This window comes from Heptranchias perlo, chromosome 16 (genome assembly GCF_035084215.1).
Source record: "Heptranchias perlo isolate sHepPer1 chromosome 16, sHepPer1.hap1, whole genome shotgun sequence".
NCBI classification, from domain to species: domain Eukaryota; kingdom Metazoa; phylum Chordata; class Chondrichthyes; order Hexanchiformes; family Hexanchidae; genus Heptranchias; species Heptranchias perlo.
The window spans coordinates 48,687,930-48,712,013 of NC_090340.1; the positions used below are offsets into that span (position 1 = coordinate 48,687,930).

Below are 24,084 nucleotides of genomic sequence, written 5' to 3' on the forward strand. Positions count from 1 at the left end.
TTTTCATTTGGAGAAGCCAACCGTACTTTCTTTTACAAGTCATCTTGGCCAACTTCATGTAAGGAAACTCAGTCTGAACACAATTTGCCTACTCTTGACGTCAAGCAAATGACAACGGCTCTGCAAGAGTCAGTGAATAAAGCACAATGAATAATGCAATTGTTTCAATCCTTTGCTAACTGCTTCTGGTGGAATTTTAAATTTATAAGAATTGCTAACACAAAAGTGATAACTGCATTGCAGAAAGTTGAACAACAGTATTTTATAGCATCTGCTGCAGTGTCCCTTGTGTACAGCTTGGCATTGCTTCAAGTGGTGTTTTTTTTGGAGGAGGCTACACCTGGGTTTGCCAGGAACTCTGTCTTCCTGAAATATTCATACTGACACAACAACCACTCTCTAAAGAGGGAGTTTCACCATTAACACCCTGTTTTTAAATATCAAAATTGCTATGAATTACGATTTAACGTCCTGCCTGTTTTCCTTGATTGTTTTTAAGGTGGCAAATATTTGTTTAAACAGTTAGTAAAACCTCATTGGAGGAAGCTAGCTGAGGGGAGTTACTGAGCCTGATGACATAAAAGAACTGAATTAACATTACTGGAGAGATTGTTATTAACATATGATGGGAATTCTGCTTTATTAATGTGAATGTCTCTCAGTAATTCCTCTTCAAAACAGTTCCCATAATGATGTAATCAGCACTGTTTAAATTAGAAGTTTGAACACTTTTTAAAGCACTAGTACTGCATAGTTGTGCTCAATGTAATGTGGTCTGACTTTTTAATATTTAAAAAAAGTGAAAATCGATTTTTAAAATCAGTATTTCATCTGCCCTAATAATTCTACATTTTCCCATTATAAACAAACTGTTAAAGCGGGACAATTTGAGTTGGGATTGATTAGTTCCTCTGTCTTTTGTCATGGTCTCTGTAATACTTCCATCCCCAATCATGCTGAAGTTGTTTCATTGGAATAACATGATTGTGAATTCCACAGGAATCAGTAAGTGATTTGCAGCAAAGTTTATTTTTTTAAAGTTTATGATGAAGGCTGTTGTTAAAGTTCCTCGTGGGTGTTTTTCTCTGTAGTGCACAGTGTGGCAGCTGTAACATTGATTGCATACTTTTAGTGAAGTATCAAATTGCATGGGCCGAGAAAAGGTCATTCAGCCCATCAGTTCTATTCCTATCGACCAAAAACAGTTTGAACGACCTTTGATTTTGTCACTGAAGAAAGTACTGAATAATTCAAATTATTTTAGGCAAAAAAACCTTTAATGATCAAAAATAACTACTTACAGTGGTATTCAGGTAATGTCATTAAGTCTAGGGACTAAAGCAATTTCAAAAAGATTATAAAAAGGGCAAGTGATTTGGTGTGACACAACACACAATGACAAGTCCTGCGACTTTCTACATGTAATGCATGTAGCACAATTTGCTGCCCATGTATCGTGATTTTATGTAAAACGTTCTGGAGGCGGTGAAAATGGTGGCATCTGAGGGGTGATGACAGTTTGAATTTCCATAGTGCTGCTGTCTTGCAGGAAGATGTTTCAAAGCACTTTACATTAAGGAGGAAACAAGGACCAAACAGGAATTTTTAAAAAACGGGGTTTGAGTGAACATAGAAAAATATCCAAAGCCATGTCAGAGAGTTGTATTCAGACACACATGGATGCCAAGCAAAGAAGTAGATATTAGGAGGGCTTGGTCAAAGAGATGGATTTTAAGGAGGAGTCGGGGGTGGGAGGGAATTCCAGAGCACGGGATCTAGACAGCTGAGGGCATGACTGCCAGTGGTAGGGCAAAGGGGACGGGAGGATGCACAAAAAATTAAGTCAGAGGAATGTCGAGCTGGAGGAGGTTGCTGAAATAGGAAGGGGGGCCATGAAGGAATTTACAAGTGTGAGAATTTTAAACTGGAGGCAGTGGGGGACTGGGAGACCACCTCTCACCCTAAAGGAAAGAAGTAAAAGGCAAAGAAAGAAGCATAAGACAACAGAGAGAAGCTAAGGGAATTAGGGAGCAAGAAGTAGGAGAGAGGAGAAAGGGAGACAAAAGCAGACGAGAAGAGACAGAGAAACAGCAACTGGAAAACAACAGAAATGGGTAAGAGGGACCATATTTTTGACTTACCATGTACAGTGCCACAGGAGATTAACTAGAATTTATAATAAATGTTGGCTATTTATTGTACTGTGCTTTTTTGTTACATGACTAAACAGTAAATGAGCTTTACTCAGATTAGGCAGGATGTATTTGTAATAACAAATTGCTGTATGCCAAATAAATGTACATTTTATGATGTTTAATTTGCAGTTTTTTCTTCATCATGAAAAGCTAAGAAAGGGAATGAGGAAATCGAAAATCCTCATTTGAGGATAATCACAAATATATTTCAGCCCTGCTTGTAATAGATGTATTAGTTTGTTTACCACAATAAAAATTGTCCACGGTGGTGGAGAATCTCAACTGATAAAATCACATTCAAGAAGCTGGTTTTAATCATTCAAATGACCGTTGTACTAGATATGATACAGGAAGCCTAATATATGACTGACTGTTAACATTTGCATTTTAAATGTTGCCTAGGTACAGTAAATTAAATTGGTTGTTTGTAATTAGGTGTTTCTTTGCTTTGTAGGTTTGGTGCAGTAGCATGTGGTGTTGGCCTGGAGCTGTATGTTTTCGGTGGAGTTCGTAGTCGTGAAGGTGACAATGCAGAAAGCAGTGAGATGGTGACTTGCAAATCAGAATTTTACCATGATCATTTCAAAAGGTAACCGAGAGGAAGCAGTCATTGCTACAGTAACCTCAGCAAGGCAAGAATAATGTTAAAAAAACAAATGATTTTTGATAACAGCCTCTGAGTCCGAATGGACTTATTAGCTAGAAAAATCAATGCATACATTGATTTCCTTCTGGCATGTAAACTAAGTATTCGTAATCGTTATGAATTTACTTAAGAGTTGTTGCATTCAAATGAAGAAGACTGATGTGTGTTAAGTCTTTTTTATATGACAGGTATGAGAGCAAGTACAGATAACTGCTGATACCTGTTGAAGTACAAAGGCCAGCAGCAATGATTAGAAGTTGCATCACCATAGATGCCATGCACTTAATGTTAGAACCTTTTAGAAGTTCATTCCTTCATTTTCTGAATTTTAATTATTCTAATAAATACTATCGCTAGCGTCAAAGTTAATTTTTGTGCAATTACAAAAATAGTTAAGGTACGTGTTATGTTGTCTTGTCATTTAATAGATGGTTGTTTAAAGAGAATGCCTAACAGTTTGTTCTTTTAAAAAGTAATTCCCACTGCCTGCAAACCCACATTTTAATAGTGTAGAAATTGAAATATAAGCTAAAGAAAAACTAGCCTTTATATAACTCCTTGTGATGTCTTGGGAAGACCAAATACACTTTATATCCAATAAGTTTGGGAAAGCAGCCAATTTGTGCACAGCTGTGTCCTACTGACAGGAAAATGAGATGGGTGACCAGTTAATCTGTTAACAGTGGTGGTTAAAGGAGGATTATTGATCAGGACACTAGGAGAACTCCCAGTTTCTCTTCAAATCATGTATGGAATCTTTTATATCCCCCTGAACTGAGGAACAAGCAGATATCTCATCTGAAGGACAATACAGCATTCCTTCAGTACTGTGCTGGAGTTTCAACTTGGACTGTTTGCTCAAGTCTCGGGGTGGGGTTTAAAACCACAATCTTCTGACTCAGAGGCGATATTCCTACCAATTGAGCCAGGCTAACACTTACAGGTACCATTAATTTATAGTTGTGTTTCAGTGAGAAAAGTGGCTGGTATCAGAAATTACATTTTTCCTATTTGCCTTCTTTGATTATAATCATGTATTTTTGTTCACTGTCCATGACATTCCTTCCTGGGGAAATGCAGCTAGTTCCTCCATCAATTTCAATAATAAACATTGGCCACTCTGCAATTATATGTTAAGCCTGTAATAAATAGTGCTGTATTGAAGTTTTTGAAGGAGGAATTTTTGAAGTGTGTTCAGGAGAACTTTCTTGACCAGTACATTTCCGGCCCAACAAGGAATGAGGCATTGCTGGATTTGGTTCTGGGGAATGAGGCGGGCCAAGTGGAGCAAGTGTCAGTGGGGGAACATTTAGGGAATAGCGATCATAGTATCGTAAGATTTAGAATAGCTATGGAAAAGGACATGGACCACTCTAAAGTAAAAATACTCAATTGGAGGAGGGCCAATTTGAGTGGGATGAGAACTGATCTGGCCCGGATAATTTGGAATCAAAGATTGGCAGGCAAAACTAATTGAGCAATGGGCAGCCTTTAAGGAGGATATGGTTCAGGTACAGTCTAGGTACATGCCCACGCAGGAGAAAGATAGGGCAACTAAAGCCAGAGCTCCCTGGATGAGAAAAGAGATAGAGAGTAAGATGAAGCAGAAAAAAGGGGTGTCAGGTTGATAACACAAGTGAGAACCAGGCTGAATATAGAAAGTTCAGAGGGTAAGTGAAAAAGGAAATAAGAGGGGCAAAGAGAGAGTATGAGAATAGACTGGCAGCAAACGTAAAAGGGAATCCAAAAGTCTTCTATAGGCATGTGAACGGGTAGTAAGAGGAGGGGTAGGGCCATTCAGAGACCAAAACGGAGATCTACTCCTGGAGGCAGAGGGCATGGCCGAGGTACTAAATGAGTACTTTGCATCTGTCTTTACCAAGGAAGAAGATGCTGCCAGTGTCTCAGTAAAGGAAGATGTAATTGAGATACTGATTGGGGTAATAATTGATAAAGAGGAGGTACTAGAAAGGCTAGCTGTACTGAAAATAGATAAGTCACCCAGTCTGGATGGGATGCATCCTAGGTTGCTGAGGGAAGTAAGGGTGGAAATTGCAGAGGTACTGGCCATAATCTTCCATACATCCTTAGATACGGGGTTGGTGCCAGAGGACTGGAGAATTGCAGATGTTAAACCCTTGATCAAAAAAGGGTTTAAGGATAAACCCAGCAACTACAGGCCACTCAGTTTAAACTTAGTGGTGGGGAAACTTTTAGAAATGATAATCCGGGACAGAATTAACAGTCACTTGGACAAGTGTGGATTGATTAGGGAAAGCCAGCATGGATTTGTTAAAGGCAAATCTGTTTAACTAACCTGATCGAGTTTTTTGATGAGGTAACAGAGAGGGTAGATGAGGGCAATGCAGTTGATGTGGTGTATATGGACTTTCATAAGGCATTTAATAAAGTGCCGCGTAATAGGCTTGTCATCAAGATTGAAGCCCATGGAATAAAGGGGGCAATAGCAGCATGGATACAAAATTGGCTAAGTAACAGGAAGCAGAGAGTAGTGGTGAATGGTTGTTTTTCGGGTTGGAGGAAGGTGTACAGTGGTGTTCCCCAGGGAACGGCACTAGGACACTGCTTTTCTTGATATATATTAATGACTTGGGTGTACAGGGCACAATTTCAAAATTTGCAGATGACACAAAACTTGGAAGTGTAGTGAACAGTGAGGAGGATAGTGATAGACTTCAAGAGGATATAGACAGGCTGGTAAAATGGGCAGATGAAATTGAACACCGGAAAATGCGAAGTGGTACATTTCGATAGGAAGAATGAGGAGGGCACAATTCTAAAAGGGGTACAGGAACAGAGAGATCTGGGTGTATATGTGCACAAATCGTTGAAGGTGGCAGGGCAGGTTGAGAAAGCAGTTAAAAAAGCATCCGGGATCCTGGGCTTTATAAATAGAGGCATAGAGTACAAGAGCAAGGAAGACATGAACATTTATAAAACACTGGTTCGATCTCAACTGGAGTATTGTGTCCAGTTCTGGGCACTGCTCTTTAGTAAAGATGTGAAAGCCTTAGAGAGGGTGCAGAAAAGATTTACTGGAATGATTCCATGGATGAGGGACCTTAGTAATGTGGATAGACGGGAGAAGCTGAGATTGTTCTCCTTGGAACAGAGACGATTGAGAGGAGATTTGATAGAGGTATTCAAAATCATGAAGGGTCTAGATACAGAGAAACTGTTCCCATTGGCGGAAGGTTCAAGAACCAGTGGACATAGATTTAAAGTGATTGACAAAAGAACCAAAAGTGACATGAGGAAAAGCTTTTCTACACAGCGAGTGGTTATGATCTGGAATGCACTGCCGGGGTGGGGGGTAGTGTAGGACGATTCAATCGTGGCTTTCAAAAGGGAACTGGATAAGTACTTGAAAGGAAAAATTCGCAGGGTTACGGGGATAGGGTGGGGGAGCGGGACTAGCTAGATTGCTCTTGCATAGACCCTGTGCAGACTCGATGGGCCGAATGGCCTGCTTCCATGCTGCAACCTTTCTATGATTCTAAGTTGAAAATTCACCCTATTTGGTTAAAGAGACAGTTATTTGACCCATAACAAAAGGACTTTAGCAACGTTTTTGAGCATTTGAAGATCTCATAGTTTTTCTATTGTATCTATAATCTGCTGGCCCTTTCTGCATCCATTAATTTTTAATTTGTTACTGCTTAAATCTTAGGAGTTAAGTCTCCAGGTGCTTCCTTACATGTGAATCGAGTTTTATATGTTTCTGCCTAAATGCTACTCCTGTCTGCTGTAAAAAGTATTCAGTAAAGTGTGTGGTGACAGTCATATTTTAAACGGAGGATAACAGGTGCCTGGGATTAGGTTACAAGAGTGTAACAACCTGTGGTTATGTTGGTAAATCTTATTTTTTTCCACTTTTTTAATCCTGTGTCAAAAAAAGAAAACTTTAAAGGATTATGAGTGTGGACTAGGACTGTAATTATATCTTATAAAAAGCAAGTGCTTCGCTAGAAACATTTCAGTCTTTTACTTGGGTATAATATGTATACATATTCTATGTATATAAACTAAGCAGATTAACAAATTCCTCAGGGAAGTTTCAGTGATTATATCCAAAGGTTTTTTTCCAAAGTGAAAGGAAAAATAACTATGAAAGCATTGCCTGTAACCTTTACTTGAGTTTGAGGCATTTCTTCCATTTCACTTCCCCCTTTAGAGGTATTTCCATTGTTTGAGTTGTTGGTGTATACTCTGCCTCTTTTTATAAATCTGCCTGTTATATGCAAAAATTACTTTTCAAGTATCCCTCGATCTCTCAACATGATTTTACAACAATTATGTTTTTTACGAAGTATGTTTTTTTATACTGGTTTGTTGCAAAGAAAGAACTCGAATTTATATAGCTCTTTATCATGTCTCTCAAGGTGACCCAAAGCACTTTGTATACTGTGAATTACTTTTGAAGTGTTGTCTCTGTTACGTAGGCAAATGTGGCAGGTTTTCACAATCGGCAATAAGATGAATGATCAGTTAATCTATTTTTGTAGTGATATTGGTTGAGGGAAGAATGTTGGATGCTTGGACAACTTGCTGCTCTTCAAGTAAACCCATGGGATCTTTAACACCCAGCTGAATAGGCAGACAATTCAGATTGGCTAAACGTCTCAACCAAAGCATGGCACCTCCGATAATGCAGCACTCCCTCAGTATTGCACTGAAGTGTCAGCCTAAATTTTGTGCTTAAATGCTAGAGTGGGGATTGAAAGCTGCAACCTTTTGACCCCAAGACGAAAGTACTACCAACTGAGCTAAACTGATGTGTTCAAACCAAAAATTACAAAATTATTGGCACAAAAAACTCATATTATGATGGAGTGTCACAATGGAATGAAATGTTAAAGATTGGCTATCATGTGTTCAGTACATATCAACACCTTCCAATGTAATATAAACGTGCTAGCATCATCCTGATTTTCTTTCTCTCATTTCTTTTGTGCTTTTTTAAACCATTGTAAACAATTTTACAACACCAAGTTATAGTCCAGCAATTTTATTTTAAATTCACAAGCTTTCGGAGGCTTCCTCCTTCCTCAGGTAAATGTTCAGGAGCCTGAACATTTACCTGAGGAAGGAGGAAGCCTCCGAAAGCTTGTGAATTTAAAATAAAATTGCTGGACTATAACTTGGTGTTGTAAAATTGTTTACAATTGTCAACCCCAGTCCATCACCGGCATCTCCACATCATTTTTAAACCATGATGACCTCAGTGGTAGGGGGAATGGTTTACGAAGTTGCTGCAGTGGATTTTCAACTTGCCGCCTGGGGATAAAACTACTGTTGCAGATCAGCCGGCAGTTATAGAAATAGCCTAACTTTTTCATTCTTGGTGAATCTCATCTGCACCCTCTCCATGGCCTTGATATTGTTCCTAAAGCAAGCTGCCCAAAAATGGAATCAATATTCTAACTGTGGCCTAACTGGTGATTTATGTAGGTTTAGCATTACCTCTTTGCATTTGTACTTTATGCCCAATTTACAAAATCTAGGATCCCAAATGCTTTTTACAGCTTTTTATCAATTTGTCCTCCCACTTTTAAAGTTTTATGTATCTGAACCTCGAAGTGTCTCTGCTCCTCTACTTTGTCTTTTTTAAAAGTTTTGCCATTTAGTGTAAATATTCTCCTCTTATTCATCCTCCCAAAATGGATCACCCCTCATTTCTCCACATTAAATTTCATCTGGTATCTATCTGCCTCATCTTCCAACCTGTCTACAACCTCTTGAAATTGCTTACAGTTCTCCCCACAGTCCACCATGCTCACTATTTTTATGTTGTCTACAGAGTTTGATATTGTGCCCTCTATATTCGTCCAGACAGGATACGGTAGCATAATGGTTATGTTACTGGACTAGTAATCCAGAGGCCTGGACTAATAATCCGGAGTCATGAGTTCAAATCCTGCCACGGCAGCTGGGGAATTTAAATTCAATTAATTAAATTCAATTAATTAAATAAAATCTGGAATTAAAATACTAGTATCAGTAATGGTGGCCATGAAACTACCGGATTGTCGTAAAAACCGATCTTGTTCACTAATGTCCTTTAGGGAAGGAAACATGCCGACCTTACCCGGTCTGGCCAAGATGTGACTCCAGAACCACCGCAATGTGGTTGATTCTTAATTGCCCTCTGAAATGGCCTGGCAAGCCACTCAGTTGTAAAATCTCGCTAAAAAAAGTCATAATAAGAATAAAACCGGACGGACCACCCGGCACCGGACACGACAAAGGCAAACCAAGCCCAGTCAACCCTGCAAAGTCCTCCTCACTAACATCTGGGGACTTGTGCCAAAATTGGGAGAGCTGTCCCACAGACTAGTCAAGCAACAACCTGACATAGCCATACTCACAGAATCATACCTTTCAGCTATCGTCCCAGACTCTTCCATCACCATCCCTGGGTATGTCCTGTCCCACCGGCAGGACAGACCGACCAGAGGTGGCGGTACAGTGATATACAGTCAGGACGGAGTGGCCCTGGGAGTCCTCAACATTGACTCTGGACCCCATGAAATCTCATGGCATCAGGTCAAACATGGACAAGGAAACCTCCTGCTGATTACCACCGACCGCCCTCCCTCAGCTGATGAATCAGTCCTCCTCCATGTTGAACACCACTTGGAGGAAGCACTGAGGGTAGCAAGGGCTCAGAATGTACTCTGGGTGGGGGACTTCAATGTCCATCACCAAGAGTGGCTCGGTAGCACCACTACTGACCAAGCTGGCCGAGTCCTGAAGGACATAGCTGCCAGACTGGGCCTGCGGCAGGTGGTGAGCGAACCAACACGAGGGAAAAACTTACTTGACCTCGATCCTCACCAATCTACCTGTCGCAAATGCATCTGTCCCTGACAGTATTGGTAGGAGTGACCATCGCACAGTCCTCGTGGAGATGAAGTTCCGTCTTCACACTGAGGATACCATCCAATGTGTTGTGTGGCATTACCACCGTGCTAAATGGGATAGAGTCAGAACAGATCTAGCAGCTCAAAACTGGGCATCCATGAGGCGCTGTGGGCCATCAGCAGTAGCAGAATTGTATTCCAGCACAATCTGAAACCGCATGGCCCGGCATATTCTTCACTCTACCATTACCAACAAGCCAGGGGATCAACCCTGGTTCAATGAGGAGTGTAGAAGAGCATGCCAGGAGCAGTACCAGGCGTACCTAAAAATGAGGTGCCAACCTGGTGAAGCTACAACTCAGGACTACGTGCACGCTAAACAGCGGAAGCAACATGCTATAGACAGAGCTAAGCGATTCCACAACCAACGGATCAGATCAAAGCTCTGCAGTCATGAATGGTGGTGGACAATTGAACAACTAACAAGAGGAGGAGGCTCCGTAAACATCCCCATCCTCAATGATGGCGGAGTCCAGCATGTGAGTGCAAAAGACAAGGCTGAAGCGTTTGCAGTCATCTTCAGCCAGAAGCGCCCCGAGTGAATGATCCATCTCTGCCTCCTCCTGATATCCCCACCATCACAGAAGCCAGTCTTCAGCCAATTCGATTCACTCCACGTGATATCAAGAAACGGCTGAGAACACTGGATACAGCAAAGGCTATGGGCCCCGACAACATTCCGGCTGTAGTACTGAAGACTTGTGCTCCAGAACTAGCTGCGCCTCTAGCCAAGCTGTTCCAGTACAGCTACAACACTGGCATCTACCCGACAATGTGCAAAATTGCCCAGGTATGTCCTGTCCACAAAAAGCAGGACAAATCCAATCCTGCCAATTACCGCCCCATCAGTCTACTCTCAATCATCAGCAAAGTGATGGAAGGTGTCGTCGACAGTGCTATCAAGCGGCACTTACTCACCAATAACCTGCTCACTGATACTCAGTTTGGGTTCTGCCAGGACCACTCGGCTCCAGACCTCATTACAGCCTTGGTCCAAACATGGACAAAAGAGCTGAATTCCAGAGGTGAGGTGAGAGTGACTGTCCTTGACATCAAGGCAGCATTTGATCGAGTGTGGCACCAAGGAGCCCTAGTAAAATTGAAGTCAATGGGAATCAGGGGGAAACCTCTCCAATGGCTGGAGTCATACCTAGCACAAAGGATGATGATAGTGGTTGTTGGAGGCCAATCATCTCAGCCCCAGGACATTGCTGCAGGAGTTCCTCAGGGCAGTGTCCTCGGCCCAACCATCTTCAGCTGCTTCATCAATGACCTTCCCTCCATCATAAGGTCAGAAATGGGGATGATCGCTGATGATTGCACAGTGTTCAGTTCCATTCGCAACCCCTCAGATAATGAAGCAGTCCAAGCCCGCATGCAGCAAGACCTGCACAACATCCAGGCTTGGGCTCATAAGTGGCAAGTAACATTCGTGCCAGGCAATGACCATCTCCAACAATAGAGAGTCTAACCACCTCCCCTTGACATTCAACGGCATTACCATCACCAAATCCCGCACCATCAACATCCTGGGGGTCACCACTGACCAAAAATTTAACTGGACCAGCCATATAAATACTGTGGCTATAAGAGCAGGTCAGAGGCTGGGTATTCTGTGGCGAGTGACTCACCTCCTGACTCCCCAAAGCCTTTCCACCATCTACAAGGCACAAGTCAGGAGTGTGATGGAATATTCTGCACTTGCCTGGATGAATGCAGCTCCAACAACACTCAAGGAGCTCGACACCATCCAGGACAAAGCAGCCCACTTGATTGGCACCCCATCCACCACCCTAAACATTCACTCCCTTCACCACCGGCGCACAGTGGCTGCAGTGTGTACCATCCACAGGATGCACTGCAGCAACTTGCCAAGGCTTCTTCGACAGCACCTCCCAAACCTGCAACCTCTACCACCTAGAAGGACAAGAGCAGCAGGCACATGGGAACAACACCACCTGCACGTTCCCCTCCAAGTCACACACCATCCCGATTTGGCACTATATCACCGTTCCTTCATCGTCGCTGGGTCAAAATCCTGGAACTCCCTAACAGCACTGTGGGAGAACCTTCACCACACGGACTGCAGTGGTTCAAGAAGGCGGCTCACCACCACCTTCTCAAGGGCAATTAGGGATGGGTAATAAATGCCGGCCTTGCCAGCGACGCCCACATCCCATGAACGAAAAAAAAAATCTGTATTTTAAAAAAATGTGAAGAGCAGTTGACCCAACAGTGATCCTTGAGGGACAACACTATTTCTACCCCTTAGTCTGAAAAGCACCCATTACCTACTACTGTCTGTTTTCTGTCCTTTAACCAATTTCCTATCCATGTTGCCACATTCCATTTAATACCATGCAATTTAATTTTATCAGCACGCTTCCTATGCAACATCTCCCCAAGCACCTTTTGAAAGTCCATCTACACAACATCCACTATGTTTTTTCCTCCGAGCTCTGTTAAATTTGTCAAAAATGGCATGACTTTTACAAATCCATGCTGGCTATCCTTAATCCCATGAACGAATTAAAAAGAATCAACCCAAGCCTTTCTAAGTGAGTATTAATTTTATCCTGCATTATGGTCTGTAGAAGCTTACCCATAACTGATATTAGGTTGACTGGTATATAGTTACCTGGTTTATTGCTTTCTGAATAGAAGTTTTAAATTAACAGCCCTCCTGTCTTCTGGTACAGCTTCCATATCCAACGATGTCAAAGCCTGTGCCATTTCTATGACTTTCTTCACAAGTCTAGGATGTATGAAAAAGAAATTCCAGAATGAGACCCTACCCTAGATTTTAGTTAGATTTTCAGAATTAAGGTACGTTGTCTATCCCAACTGTCAGAAAGTTTGAAAAACAGTATAATTGTCATGTCGAGCCAGATGATGCAGTCATTGAATGATTGCGTGCGACTTCCTGGACTGCATTTCACCATCAGATTAGCTACAGCTGTCGACCAGCAATTATGGGCTGAGCCTATGCGGAAAGAAGAGCTCTTATAATGTGTCAATGTTACAGAACCACTTTGAGAAACTGTTCTTTAATAGCAATTCAGGGTCTTGCTGCTGTGGAAAGCATTTATATTCCAGACAGAACAGAAAAAAATCAACTGCACATCCACAAGTCCAATTGTTTTAGGCCCTGATCTGTTGCTGTTTCTGGCTGCCAATCCTTCCCCATATGGATGGGGAAAGTGTGTACAGGCAAGCAGGCACATAACTGCTTTGCTGGCCAGTATGGGCAGACTGAGATTTCTGTCAGGCAGCAATCTTGGCTATCCCTGAAGGCATACATAGGGCTCCGGAGGCTCCATTGTTGCCTTGTTTACTTCAACATGCTATTTGATTTGGCACTTCAGAGTTAATGAATTTCCATATAATGAACATGAGAACGTTTAACCTGACAATGTCCAATATGTTCATTATATATATATATATATATATATATATACATTGGATGTAGAATTTCCTGGTAACCAAATGCAAATTCTTCCTGAGTTCATCTTACAGTTATGGTGTTGCAATTATTATTCCTGCATGTGAACACTTTCACACACTAACAACATGGAGCTCACTGACAACTGATACCAGCACAAATATGAACCCAAAATTTTAAGCGGTCACATAAGACCACAATAGTTTTTTTTTAAAAGTGTACACGTCATTGAGTGTAATTTAATCGGGCCATGTGGATGACAGTTATAAGTTGCTTGATTGTCACTCTTGTGGTTAATGATGTAATCTGAATTTCTGGATTAGATTACAGTCTTGGAATTTATTATTGGTTCTCCATTATTCCCTACAATAGAACCTCACACTGTGAAGTAATGTAGACTGAGACATGTTTGGTAGGGTGGAAATTTGGTAAATGCAAGAGTTGCAAGATAGGACCTCATTCTGGAAAAACTGGATTTACTGAAGGCATCCTGGCTTCATGAGTCACCCTCTTGCAGATAAAGCTTATATTTACTATAATGTCATGTCAGGATTGTCACCATGTTCAGCTGTTTGAAATTTGCAAGGCTGGTTTGGTTCTTAGCGCTAGTCTGTCATTGGTGGATAAATAGAGAATTGTCAACACTATTAAAGGAAATCTGACTATTACCACACTGAAGAGATTGCTGACCCTAATATATTGTCAGTCTGTTGCAGTTGGGAACAGTTTCTCAAGTTTTTGCACTAAAATCGTAGATGTTATGAGATTAGATTTGATTTACAGTTTTCAGCAGAAATTTTATTGATTTTCACCTGTCACACAAGCCCTCATGTTTTACAGATGATTGCACAACTTTCAGAATGAGCACTTCTAAGTACCCTAAGTGTCCAATCCAGCCATCTCAATACATTTAGCTGTAAGGTACTAATAAGTTCCATTTTAACCTAAATATGCTGATCCATGTCCAACTTGTACAAACTTTGTTCTTTGTGTCTAATATGATTGTTGGGTTAGATATTTTCTGGTCTTTGCATTAATTTCTTCCAATTATGTTGTGATAGCTCAAAGTTTTTAAATCCTTTCAATAGAATTGCAGTTTTGGTGTGGAATATACATCAAGTCTAGTCAATGGATTCCTCCTATAAATGATTAAAGGACAGCGATAGCATTTCATACACCAAAATGGCAAAAAAAATTGCAGTTTATTTTACATTGAAACATTTGCAGTGACACCGTTCTTGTTCTGCATGTTTTTTTGAATAAAGTTAAGAAATATGTTTAAAATTCTCTTTTTAGTGATAATACAGAAACGGGTGTTCTAAAAGTTCAAAATGGCAATCAGATATGTAGGTTTAAATGGTTTTGGCAAGGAGATGGGTTGAATTTAACCCTGCAGTAAGTGATTCAACATGCAGAGTGAGACATATAGAACGAAAGAGTAAATGTGTGTGTGAGAGAAAGACTTGCATTTCACGTCCTCAGAACATCCCAAAACACTTCACAACCATTGAATTACTTTTGAAGTGTAGTCACCGTTATGAAGGCAAATGTGATGCCAATTTGTGCACAGCAGGGTTGCACAAATAGCATTGAGATCAATAACTAGTTAATTTGTTTTGATGTATTGGTTGAGGGATGAATGCCGGCTAGGACAACAGGAGAACTCTTAATCAGCTAGTGAATAGGATCTTTTATGCCCACCTGAACAGGTTTAATTTCCAATCCAAAAGAAGAGCAATACCTCTAGCAATGCAGCACTTCCTCAGTACTGCACTATCACTTAGATTATGTGCTGAAATCTGTACTGAGGCTTGAATCCACATCCTTCTCCCCAGAGGTGAGCATGCCACCACTCAGCCAATTATACAGAGTGGGAATTGTACAGAAGAAAAATGAGATTGAGGGAAGGACCACAGAAAGGGAGAAAAATAAAGTCAGAAACAGATATGGAGCCAACGTTGAGAAAATATGAGAGTCATACAGAGGAAAAAATGAAGATGACAGAAAAGAGTCCAAGACAAACGAACACAAAGTTGCAGTCGGAATTATAGTGGGAGATGAGCAGAGACACGTTTGCTTTTTTGTTTGCCCCAAGAGATCGTCAAGTAGTAAATAATTTTTTTCTGATCTCTCAAAACTGCTCATGTTTTAAGTTGCAACAACAGATGATAACCTTCATCTGTTGAATGTTTGATTTTTTTTTTCTTCCTCCTCCAATCAGACCATGTGTCATCACTCAAGCGTGTGCTTGATCTGCAATGCCATCTGTGCTCAAGTTATATGTCGGCAGTTGAAAGTTTAAGATCTCTGATCTGACTTTGCATTCTTTGCTATGTTAACATGGTTAGATAAAATATAAATAACAAGTATTGCACAGCTCTTTTGTAAGCTCTACCTCAATTTGCATTTTGTGTGAAGTATGTTGTGAGAAAACAGGCGCCACGAGTAATCCCAGTGAACACAGCCAGTGCCAGACTAAAGAGAAGAAAAAACCCTGAAGGGAGATGAAAGGTGGAAGTAAATGAGAATGAGTGACTAGATATAGTCAGAAAATGAAGCAGAAACTGGAAGTGTGAGAATTGTATTCAGACGTTTATTTTCTTTTAAAAGGGTTGCAGGGTATCTGGAATAGCTTGCTGCTGTTGTAGCCTAGTCATTAATGATCTCCCTATTGTATTAATGAAAAAAAAGGGGAACAGTTTTCTAATGAAAAATAAACCATCCAAATAACAGCAAATGTTTTTTTTCAAATCACTCCTACAGAAGAGAGTTTGTGACAGATTATAGTAATAATTCTGGATCAAAATAAAAAGTTACATTTGCAGTTTAGAAAATGTCGGCAAGAAAAGTTCTAGGGCAGTTTGTAAATCACAACATTGGAAAGTATCAAAAATGATTTTTGCAGCTGTTTGATATAAAACATACCTGTTTGTACAGCTGCAAAAAGAAATGTCAATGCTCAAATGTTTTAAAGAAACTTCATGATTCCATGTCCAAAGTACATCACAAGTATGTGTTGAGGAAATATGGTTTGTGATGTTGAGCACAGCCGCATGTCTATAAATCACTGTATTTCTCTATACATTGCTCTGCAGATATCCAGGAGCACTCAAACACCTCCAAAAACACCTCTATTTGTGTCCCTCAACTGCGTCTCTTGTAGGGTGAGGCTTCTGAACTTGCAGTTTAATTCAGTGGGTGTTCCTTAAGTTGGTGCAGACCCCAACAACTGCCATGTTTTTTTTCATATTATTCTGTTTATGGATCGGTGCAATTCCTCTGTAACTTCTACAACTATGCTCATCAACTTAATGGGAGCAGATGTAAGCAGGAAAATAGCATGAAGCACGAGCTTAGTGGCCTTTCTGCATAACACACAAATGCTGGCAGAATTCCTAAATGGCTGATTTCCATTACAGAAAATGAGCCACGTCTGTCTTGTACTTTTGAACTACAGTTTATTTGCACACATTAGTTTACTGCTCTAGCCGTTGACTGATGTCAGTCACATATACATGCTTGCTAAAAGAAGGTACACAATAATATATGGAAAGATTTCCCATGGTATTGTTCTTCCTAAGTTGGATGATTTGCTGTTGTATAATAGGAACATTCTACCTTGTAGCACACAATGAATTATTATATAATCTAGTTGATTTCCTGTTCCATGTGGGGGGGTGGAGATTACCTTTCTACCTGTAACTGGCATACTACTTGTCTCCCACTCTTCAATTCTTTCTGCCTCATTGTCTCTTTTTAATCCTCTTTCATTCTTCTTTTCACACTCATTGGCTTTGTGAAAGCCTCTCCTTAACACTATCTTTTCTCTGTACGATCCTCAACCCAATTTCTGCTTTTCTGTTTGTCTATTTTTCCGTTTGCCCAACACACTCCTTTACTATATATTTTTCACCAGGTATATTTTGTACTCTCTGCTTTTCCACTTATCTGCTACAAAGCTTTGGAAGCCTCATAAGTGCAATTGTCCCTCACTGACTGGGGTTGTGGTCCATAATGGACAGAAAATCATGAGTAGCTCTCGCCAGCACTTCCAATATGTGCTGCCAGCAGGTGAGGCTTCCTGCCTTAGTGCATACTCAGAAAGTGACTCCTTTGGTGTTTTGCTAACTGATGGTTAAGAACTCTGCCATTTCTCAGGCTATGGGTCTGTCAGCAGGTGGGGACAGAGCATTAGAGAACCTAGCCCTGCTCCACATACTGCTGTCAGACAGTGTGCCCCACCCCAAGTTTCAGGCTTCACCTCCCTGATCACTCTCTAACTGCCAGCACACCACGAGATGCATTCTTCCAGTGCTCCTAGGGCCCCCTTTTTGCTGCTTCCGAAATCCCAAGATCCTCTCTCCCACCACTGCCAGATGCCACAATACCGTTCACTCTACTTACCCAGGATCCCATTCCCAATACTCACATATTCTAGGACCTCTTCAATGCTGCCCTCCACTGCTAAATCTATAAACCCTACTCTCCAATACAGTCAGACCCCGCAACCAACCCAGTGCTCACAACTCCAGAGCCCTCTCTCCCAGAGGCAGTTTTCACTTTTCCAATTCTCCCATGTTTCCCTCCCAACCCATGCTTACACACTCAGCATCCCCCCTTCTACCAAATTGCACCACCCCATCCAACTCACTCCCATCTTTTCAGACCATGTGATCCTCCTCCTCCCTCTAGTTCTGCCATGCTGTAAGTACCCGGAGTACTTTCTTTAATTAGTGAGAACTTTGAACATACTAAACAATGATTCTTACAGCTAGGGTAATTTACTCTTTCTACCTCCTGCATTTGACCCTCTTTCTTACAGATGCAAAACAATCCTCAAATTGCGTACTTTTCAGCTCCAGCTCTCCAACAACATACTGGTTCCACAATCTATACATTATTAAAATAGGTACATTGGTTTCATGTTCCATTGTGAGCTCCTATATAAACACCCCCATATCAGATTCTCCATTTACAATGTGCACACCTACCTATATGTCACCCTTTTCCTGCGATGCCGGTCATCTGAAAGGATTTTCTCTGACTGAAGTTTTTATGTCCTTTTTCTTAAAGGAAAATTATTAAATTTATCCATTGAGTGGTCTTTTGTATCTTGTAATGCATTCATTCTAATTTATTACTTGAAGGTCTCAGTTTCTCCCAAAAGCCTTGGCTTGGACGATATTGTTGTGCAGAGTTGTGACCTTGGGAGCTGAATTTTGATTGTGCAGTTTGAGTATATGCAGTGTACTTAATCAGTATGCATCAGTACAATTCAGTCAGTTGTATTGATGGAATATTTTTCTTCAGCTTTTAGCAGCCTTCTGCTCAGTTTTTCAACATTATTTGAAGAAAAGCTAGAGAACCAAATTCAAAAAGCTTTAGTGAGGTAATGTTCATATTGTTTTTTTTAAAACTGTGTGTGTGACATGGTGTATTGATTACATCTGTATCATAGCTTTTGTTTTTACGTTCTTCGTTATTGTCTCTTGATGGGAAGTTACTGAGGACTAAAACTGCAGGGACTAGGAGCAATGAAAGTAACTGGAATTATTTCTATTTAAAACTTCAACCTTTTCTGAGGAAACGTTGCTGAAAAAGAGAACGTAAGTTACTATATTCAAGAGCATTTTGCTCTTTAAAATTTTTGATGTATTCAATATGGATGCATCAGAAATATTTCTTCTATTTATGTTTATCCTGAGAACTACAACCACCAACTAAAACAATTGATATGAACTGCAGAAAGTCTGGAAGGATTGTGCCATTATTCAAGTTTGGTTCTGAATAAAAGTCCTGAATTTAAACACTAAATATAGTTGCAGTAATTTTTTTCTGGATGGAAAATTGCTAAGTAATTTCATGTTTTCTTAAATTGTATATTTCTTGGCCCTCGTGACAAAAGCCCTCACCCTAAACAGATGTGATAGAGGGCCCGTTCAGTATCGTATTCATAATGTGAGACATCCACAGATATACTTATTTGTGGTATATGAGGATAACAAATTTATTTCCTTGCAGTGGGTAAGGAAAACTTTATTTTCCCAAGAACCAATGAAAGAAAACTTAATTTTATCTTACAAACTTCTTTCCTAATCCTTTCAGTGGAGATGTGCAACCCTCCTTCACTTCCCACAACCTCCCCCATTGCAACAGACAATTTCTGACTTGCTGAGAACAGTGCCACGGCAGATCTACCAATCTTTTTAAAGATTTGCATTATGTATTGGAATACATGTAAGTGTTTAACGGTAATAACTGAAGCTATGTAATATAAAGTATTAGAAGTGGAGTTTTATAAAATCCACCAGTCAATAATAGAAGATTGGTCAGGTCTTTGGTCCATGAGGGGAGTAGTTAGGCATTGATGCACCCTTTAGCTGTCTCTTGTGTGTCACACTTCTTGCAATGCCTTTTTTCGCATGCAAAAGCTTGACAGTGGTGTCCATAAATAGATCACATCACATAAAACTGAAGTCTGAATATTTTACCCCGTGTCATGTCATGTTAGAGTAGCCCAGATCTAACAATTAACCCCAATCAAAGTAAATTGAATAATGGACAACATGTAGGATGCCCGTGTGTTCTCTATTGATATTCACAACCCTAGAACACTTTGTATGACCAAACTATTGTACAGATTTATTTACAAATCATTTGAGAAGCTCAAACATGAACACAAATAAATAATTTACAAGATGTGCAACTGTAGTGATTGTTTAAAAGAATCCATTCTAATTGGACATTTATATATGCCCTTCAGTCATCTGTGGTTTTCTAACTTGAGATATTTTGCCAGTTTCCTTTGCAATCAGATGCCAAACTCTATGATGTGATTTAGCTGTTGGTAATTGAGATTTTCTGTGCAGAAATGAATCTTAACATTTACTAAATTATTTAATAATGAGGCCCTGGAAAACCGTTGGTTCCTGAAGTGTGTCTGCACTAGCTACCATTTTCTGCCTTTGCCACCTGTGTGACTGGAGAAAAAAGCTAATTGGCATAGGTCAAGTGACCCACTTTCAGAAATTAAGCTTTTTGAATCCACTTATCCCCAGTGAGCTCTGATTCTGCCAAAGTAAATTTTAGTGCTGTGCTTCACAGTGCAATGCAGAATAGCAGCTGTATGTATACCTTTTCCTCCTGAAAACCATTCAAAATCTACCCGTGTGGTCTGTCCAACAGTAACCTGGATTTTTGCCCATTGTGTTGGGTTTGTGTGAAAATTCTGGCTTATTGTTTTGACTCACTCCCTTGCCTCATCTTTAGCTTTCTGTGTTTTATGTTTTGCTAAGAACAGGAATAAGCTGCAAACATACGTTACCATGTACATCCATTTGTGCACCAAGAATAACAACCATGCATAAGTTATAGATTGCAAGGTGTAATGTTAATGTTAATGTGTAAATGGCTCACAAGTGTACACAAATAACTTTCAAAAACAGAAAACATTATTGTGCACTTAAAATCAGTTCTGTAATCTAACAAGCAATCGTTGCTTTATAGCCTTAAAAGTCCAGTTAATATAACTTCTTTTAAGTGTAATTGGACCGAGACCACAACTTTGCTTTTGACAGAGATGTGGCCCAGAATTTAATGATGGCGATGTTGCCTAGCATGGTGGTCCGTGCTCAAAATATCAAAGCATGCAATGCTCCTGAGAAAACATGTTCACCAGTTATGCAGTGATTATACCATCTGAAGAGTCATTGGGCACTAGTCTCTATTCTATTGCCTCTTGATCGGTGACTGAAGATTTCGCTATGCTATCAGCTTTTCTTTCACACATAACTACATTTCAGCCAATGTAAATTAGTGTTAATCCAAGGATATAATGTGTAAAATTGATGCAGTTTTACTTTTTAAAAAAAAAATTATTCTTCATTAATCTTGGCAAAAAAAATCAATGTAATAAGCAGTAAAACTTGTGTCATGGGAGTCATGCTGACTTTTTCACTAGCGGCAAATAAAGCATTTGTTTACAAGGAAAGTTTCCTTGGCAATAAACTGCCATAGAACAGTCCTACCTTATTGTTTCTCGAGTATTTCAGTGTGTGAAGAAGTTAAACCATATCCTTCTTTACTTGCTAATTGTTCTTGAGGGGAAACATATGTTTTCATCGAAACGGTGACTCCAAAAACAAACCTTTGTGCTGATATAGCAGTTTTGAATAGTTGAACTGTAAATTGCTGCAAAATTTATATAAATACTCCCATTTTGGGTTCATCAGCAGCATTACAAGCCCCCCAAAGGAAAGGTAACCTTCCTTTCAAATTAGGTAATCACTTAATTTGCAAGAGATTTATCAGGTACCTAAAAGACCTGATGAAAGCCAGCTGTCTGCAGTAATGCCTTGCAGATATTACCAGACCAACACAGTTCATTCCCCTATAGAGAAAATTCATTTTGCCAAGATAGTGTGCTTGTATCGGGAATTGCTCGTACCAGGAAGCTAACTTTCCATTGATACTAATTCTTCCCAGAACTGTTATGTAAGAATATAGGGAACAGTTCTTTCTAAATTGTGTGTTTTCTAAAAGCTACAACTTAACTCAAATGATCACAGTTTGTGGAATGGAACAAAAGGAAAACAAAACTTTAGAAGTGAAATAAGCTTGTTTTTAATGGGATGTTCTGATCAATTAGATTTCCATCAGGATTGCTCTTTTAACTCGATTAATTTGCAATGAGCTAATTTCACAAGAAGATAATATAAGTTTAGGATTGGGACAGATTAGAAGGAATTTTTTCCTGCAGTTCATAGTATCGTAATAGGTACAGCACAGGAGGAGGTCATTCGGCCCATTGTGCCAATGCTGGCTCTTTGAAAGAGCTATCCAACTAGTCCCATTGCCCTTCTCTTTTCCCACAATTCTGTAAATGTTTTCCCTTCATGTATTTATCCAATTCCCTTTCAAAAGTTACTATTGAACCTGCTTGCACCACCCTTTAGGCAGTACATTCCAGATCATTACAACTCGCTGCATTAAAAAACTGTTTCCTCATGTCACCTCTGGCTCGTTTGCAGATCACCTTAAATCTGTGTCCTCTGGTTACCAGCCCTTCTGCCACTGGAAACAGTTTCTCCTCATTTGCTCTGTCAAAACCGTTCATGATTTTGAACACCTCGATCAAATCTCCCCTTAACCTTCTCTGCTCTATGGAGAACAAACCCAGCTTCTCCCACCTCGCTACATAACTGAAGTCCCTCATCCCTGGTACTATTCTAGTAAATCTCTTCTTCATCCTCTCTAAGGCCTTGACATCCTTCCTAAAGTGTGGTGTCCAAAATTGAACACAATACTCCAGCTGAAGCCTAACCAGTGTTTTATAAAGTTTAGCATAACTTCCTTGTACCCTGTGCCTCAATTAATAAAGCCTAGGATCCTATGTGCTTTTTTAATAGTCTTATCAACTTGTCCTGCAACCTTCAAAGATTTGTGTATGTGCAGCCCCTGATCTCTCCGTTCTTGCACCCCCTTTAAAATTGTACCATTCAGTTTATATTGCCTCACCTCATTCTCCTTACCAAAATGGATCACTTCACACTTCACTGCATTAAATTTCACCTGCCATTTGTCTGCCCATTTCACCAGTCTGTCTGTCCACCTTAAGTCTATTACTATCCTCCACATTGTTTACTACATTGCTGAGTTTTGTGTCATCTGCAAATTTTAAAATGATGATATCTAAACCCAAGTCATTAATATATATCAAAAAGAGCAGTGCTCCTAATACTGACCACTGGGGAACACCACTGTATACTTCCCTCCAGTCTAAAATATAACCGTTCATCTCTACTCTCTGCATCTTAGCCAATTTTGTATCCACACTGCCACTGTCCCTTTAATTCCATGGGCTTTAATTTTGCTAACAAGTTTATTATGTGATACTTTATCAAATGCCTTTTGAAAATCCTTATACAGTCCATGTGCCAACTCTACCTGATAGGAGAGTGTATGATGTTGACATGTGACAAGATGGAAATATTTTATTCTCCAACTCTGACAGTTTCTCACTTTGAGCACAATTGTTCACAATTAAAAGAAATGGTTATTGTTTCCTGTCATAATTACTGTTAAAATGGTATAGCTTATATTGAACTTTTTTTTAAAAAGAGTTTAAAAAGTTATGGTCCAGAAGTTGCATTTCTGGTTGGCATCAGTAATATTGTGACAGCCACAATTAGGGACTAGTTGTATTTCAAAAAAAGTTCACATCACTATAGCAATTAATGTTGTGGATTTTTTAATGAATCAATATACAACTGATAATTAATACACAGTAATATTGTATTATGTTTAACATATAGTACAGGCTATACCCCGTAATTCGTATTCAATCATTCTCAATGTGAACAATAGTCAGAGTCAGTGCTCTGTGATTCCACGACCATGGAAATTGTTGCGGAATTTGTAAATATAAAATTTGAAAGGCGGTACAAAAAGTTGAGTCATGGTTGCCTATTAATTGAGAATTTTTCACATTTCCTGCTGGTCTGCAATTTCATTTGATAATATGTGGTTGCAATTCCCCCATATATTCGGGTACAATTCGCTAATAGATGCTGGTTGTCCTACAATAAAAGGAAAGCTCAGACGGTTATCTGTCAGATAGAAACAAGTGGATAGATTTACTGAACCACAGGCAGTAAAACTGCAATAGTCCTTGGCTATGTTTGCTCTGCAAAGTAAAGGGAAATGTAACATAACATAGCCAGCCAATTATTTGGGGCACGGATGGTGAAGAACAGTTTGTATTAATTGCCAAACAGCACTTTAAAATATGTCTGAGAAAAATGTTGGAACTCCTACATGAATTCTTCACTCAGTTTTCTGACAAAAAGTATATTATCA

At 39.9% G+C, this 24,084-nt stretch overlaps 1 protein-coding gene across 1 annotated transcript in view; it reads left to right on the forward strand.

Moving 5' to 3' along the window:
- The window catches only part of gan (gigaxonin), an 87,237-nt gene that overhangs the window by 47,783 nt on the left and 15,370 nt on the right, over nt 1-24,084 (forward strand). The window contains exon 9 of the mRNA XM_067998092.1: nt 2,650-2,784. Coding sequence (XP_067854193.1) covers nt 2,650-2,784 — 135 coding nt within the window. The remainder of the gene's footprint in view (nt 1-2,649; nt 2,785-24,084) is intronic.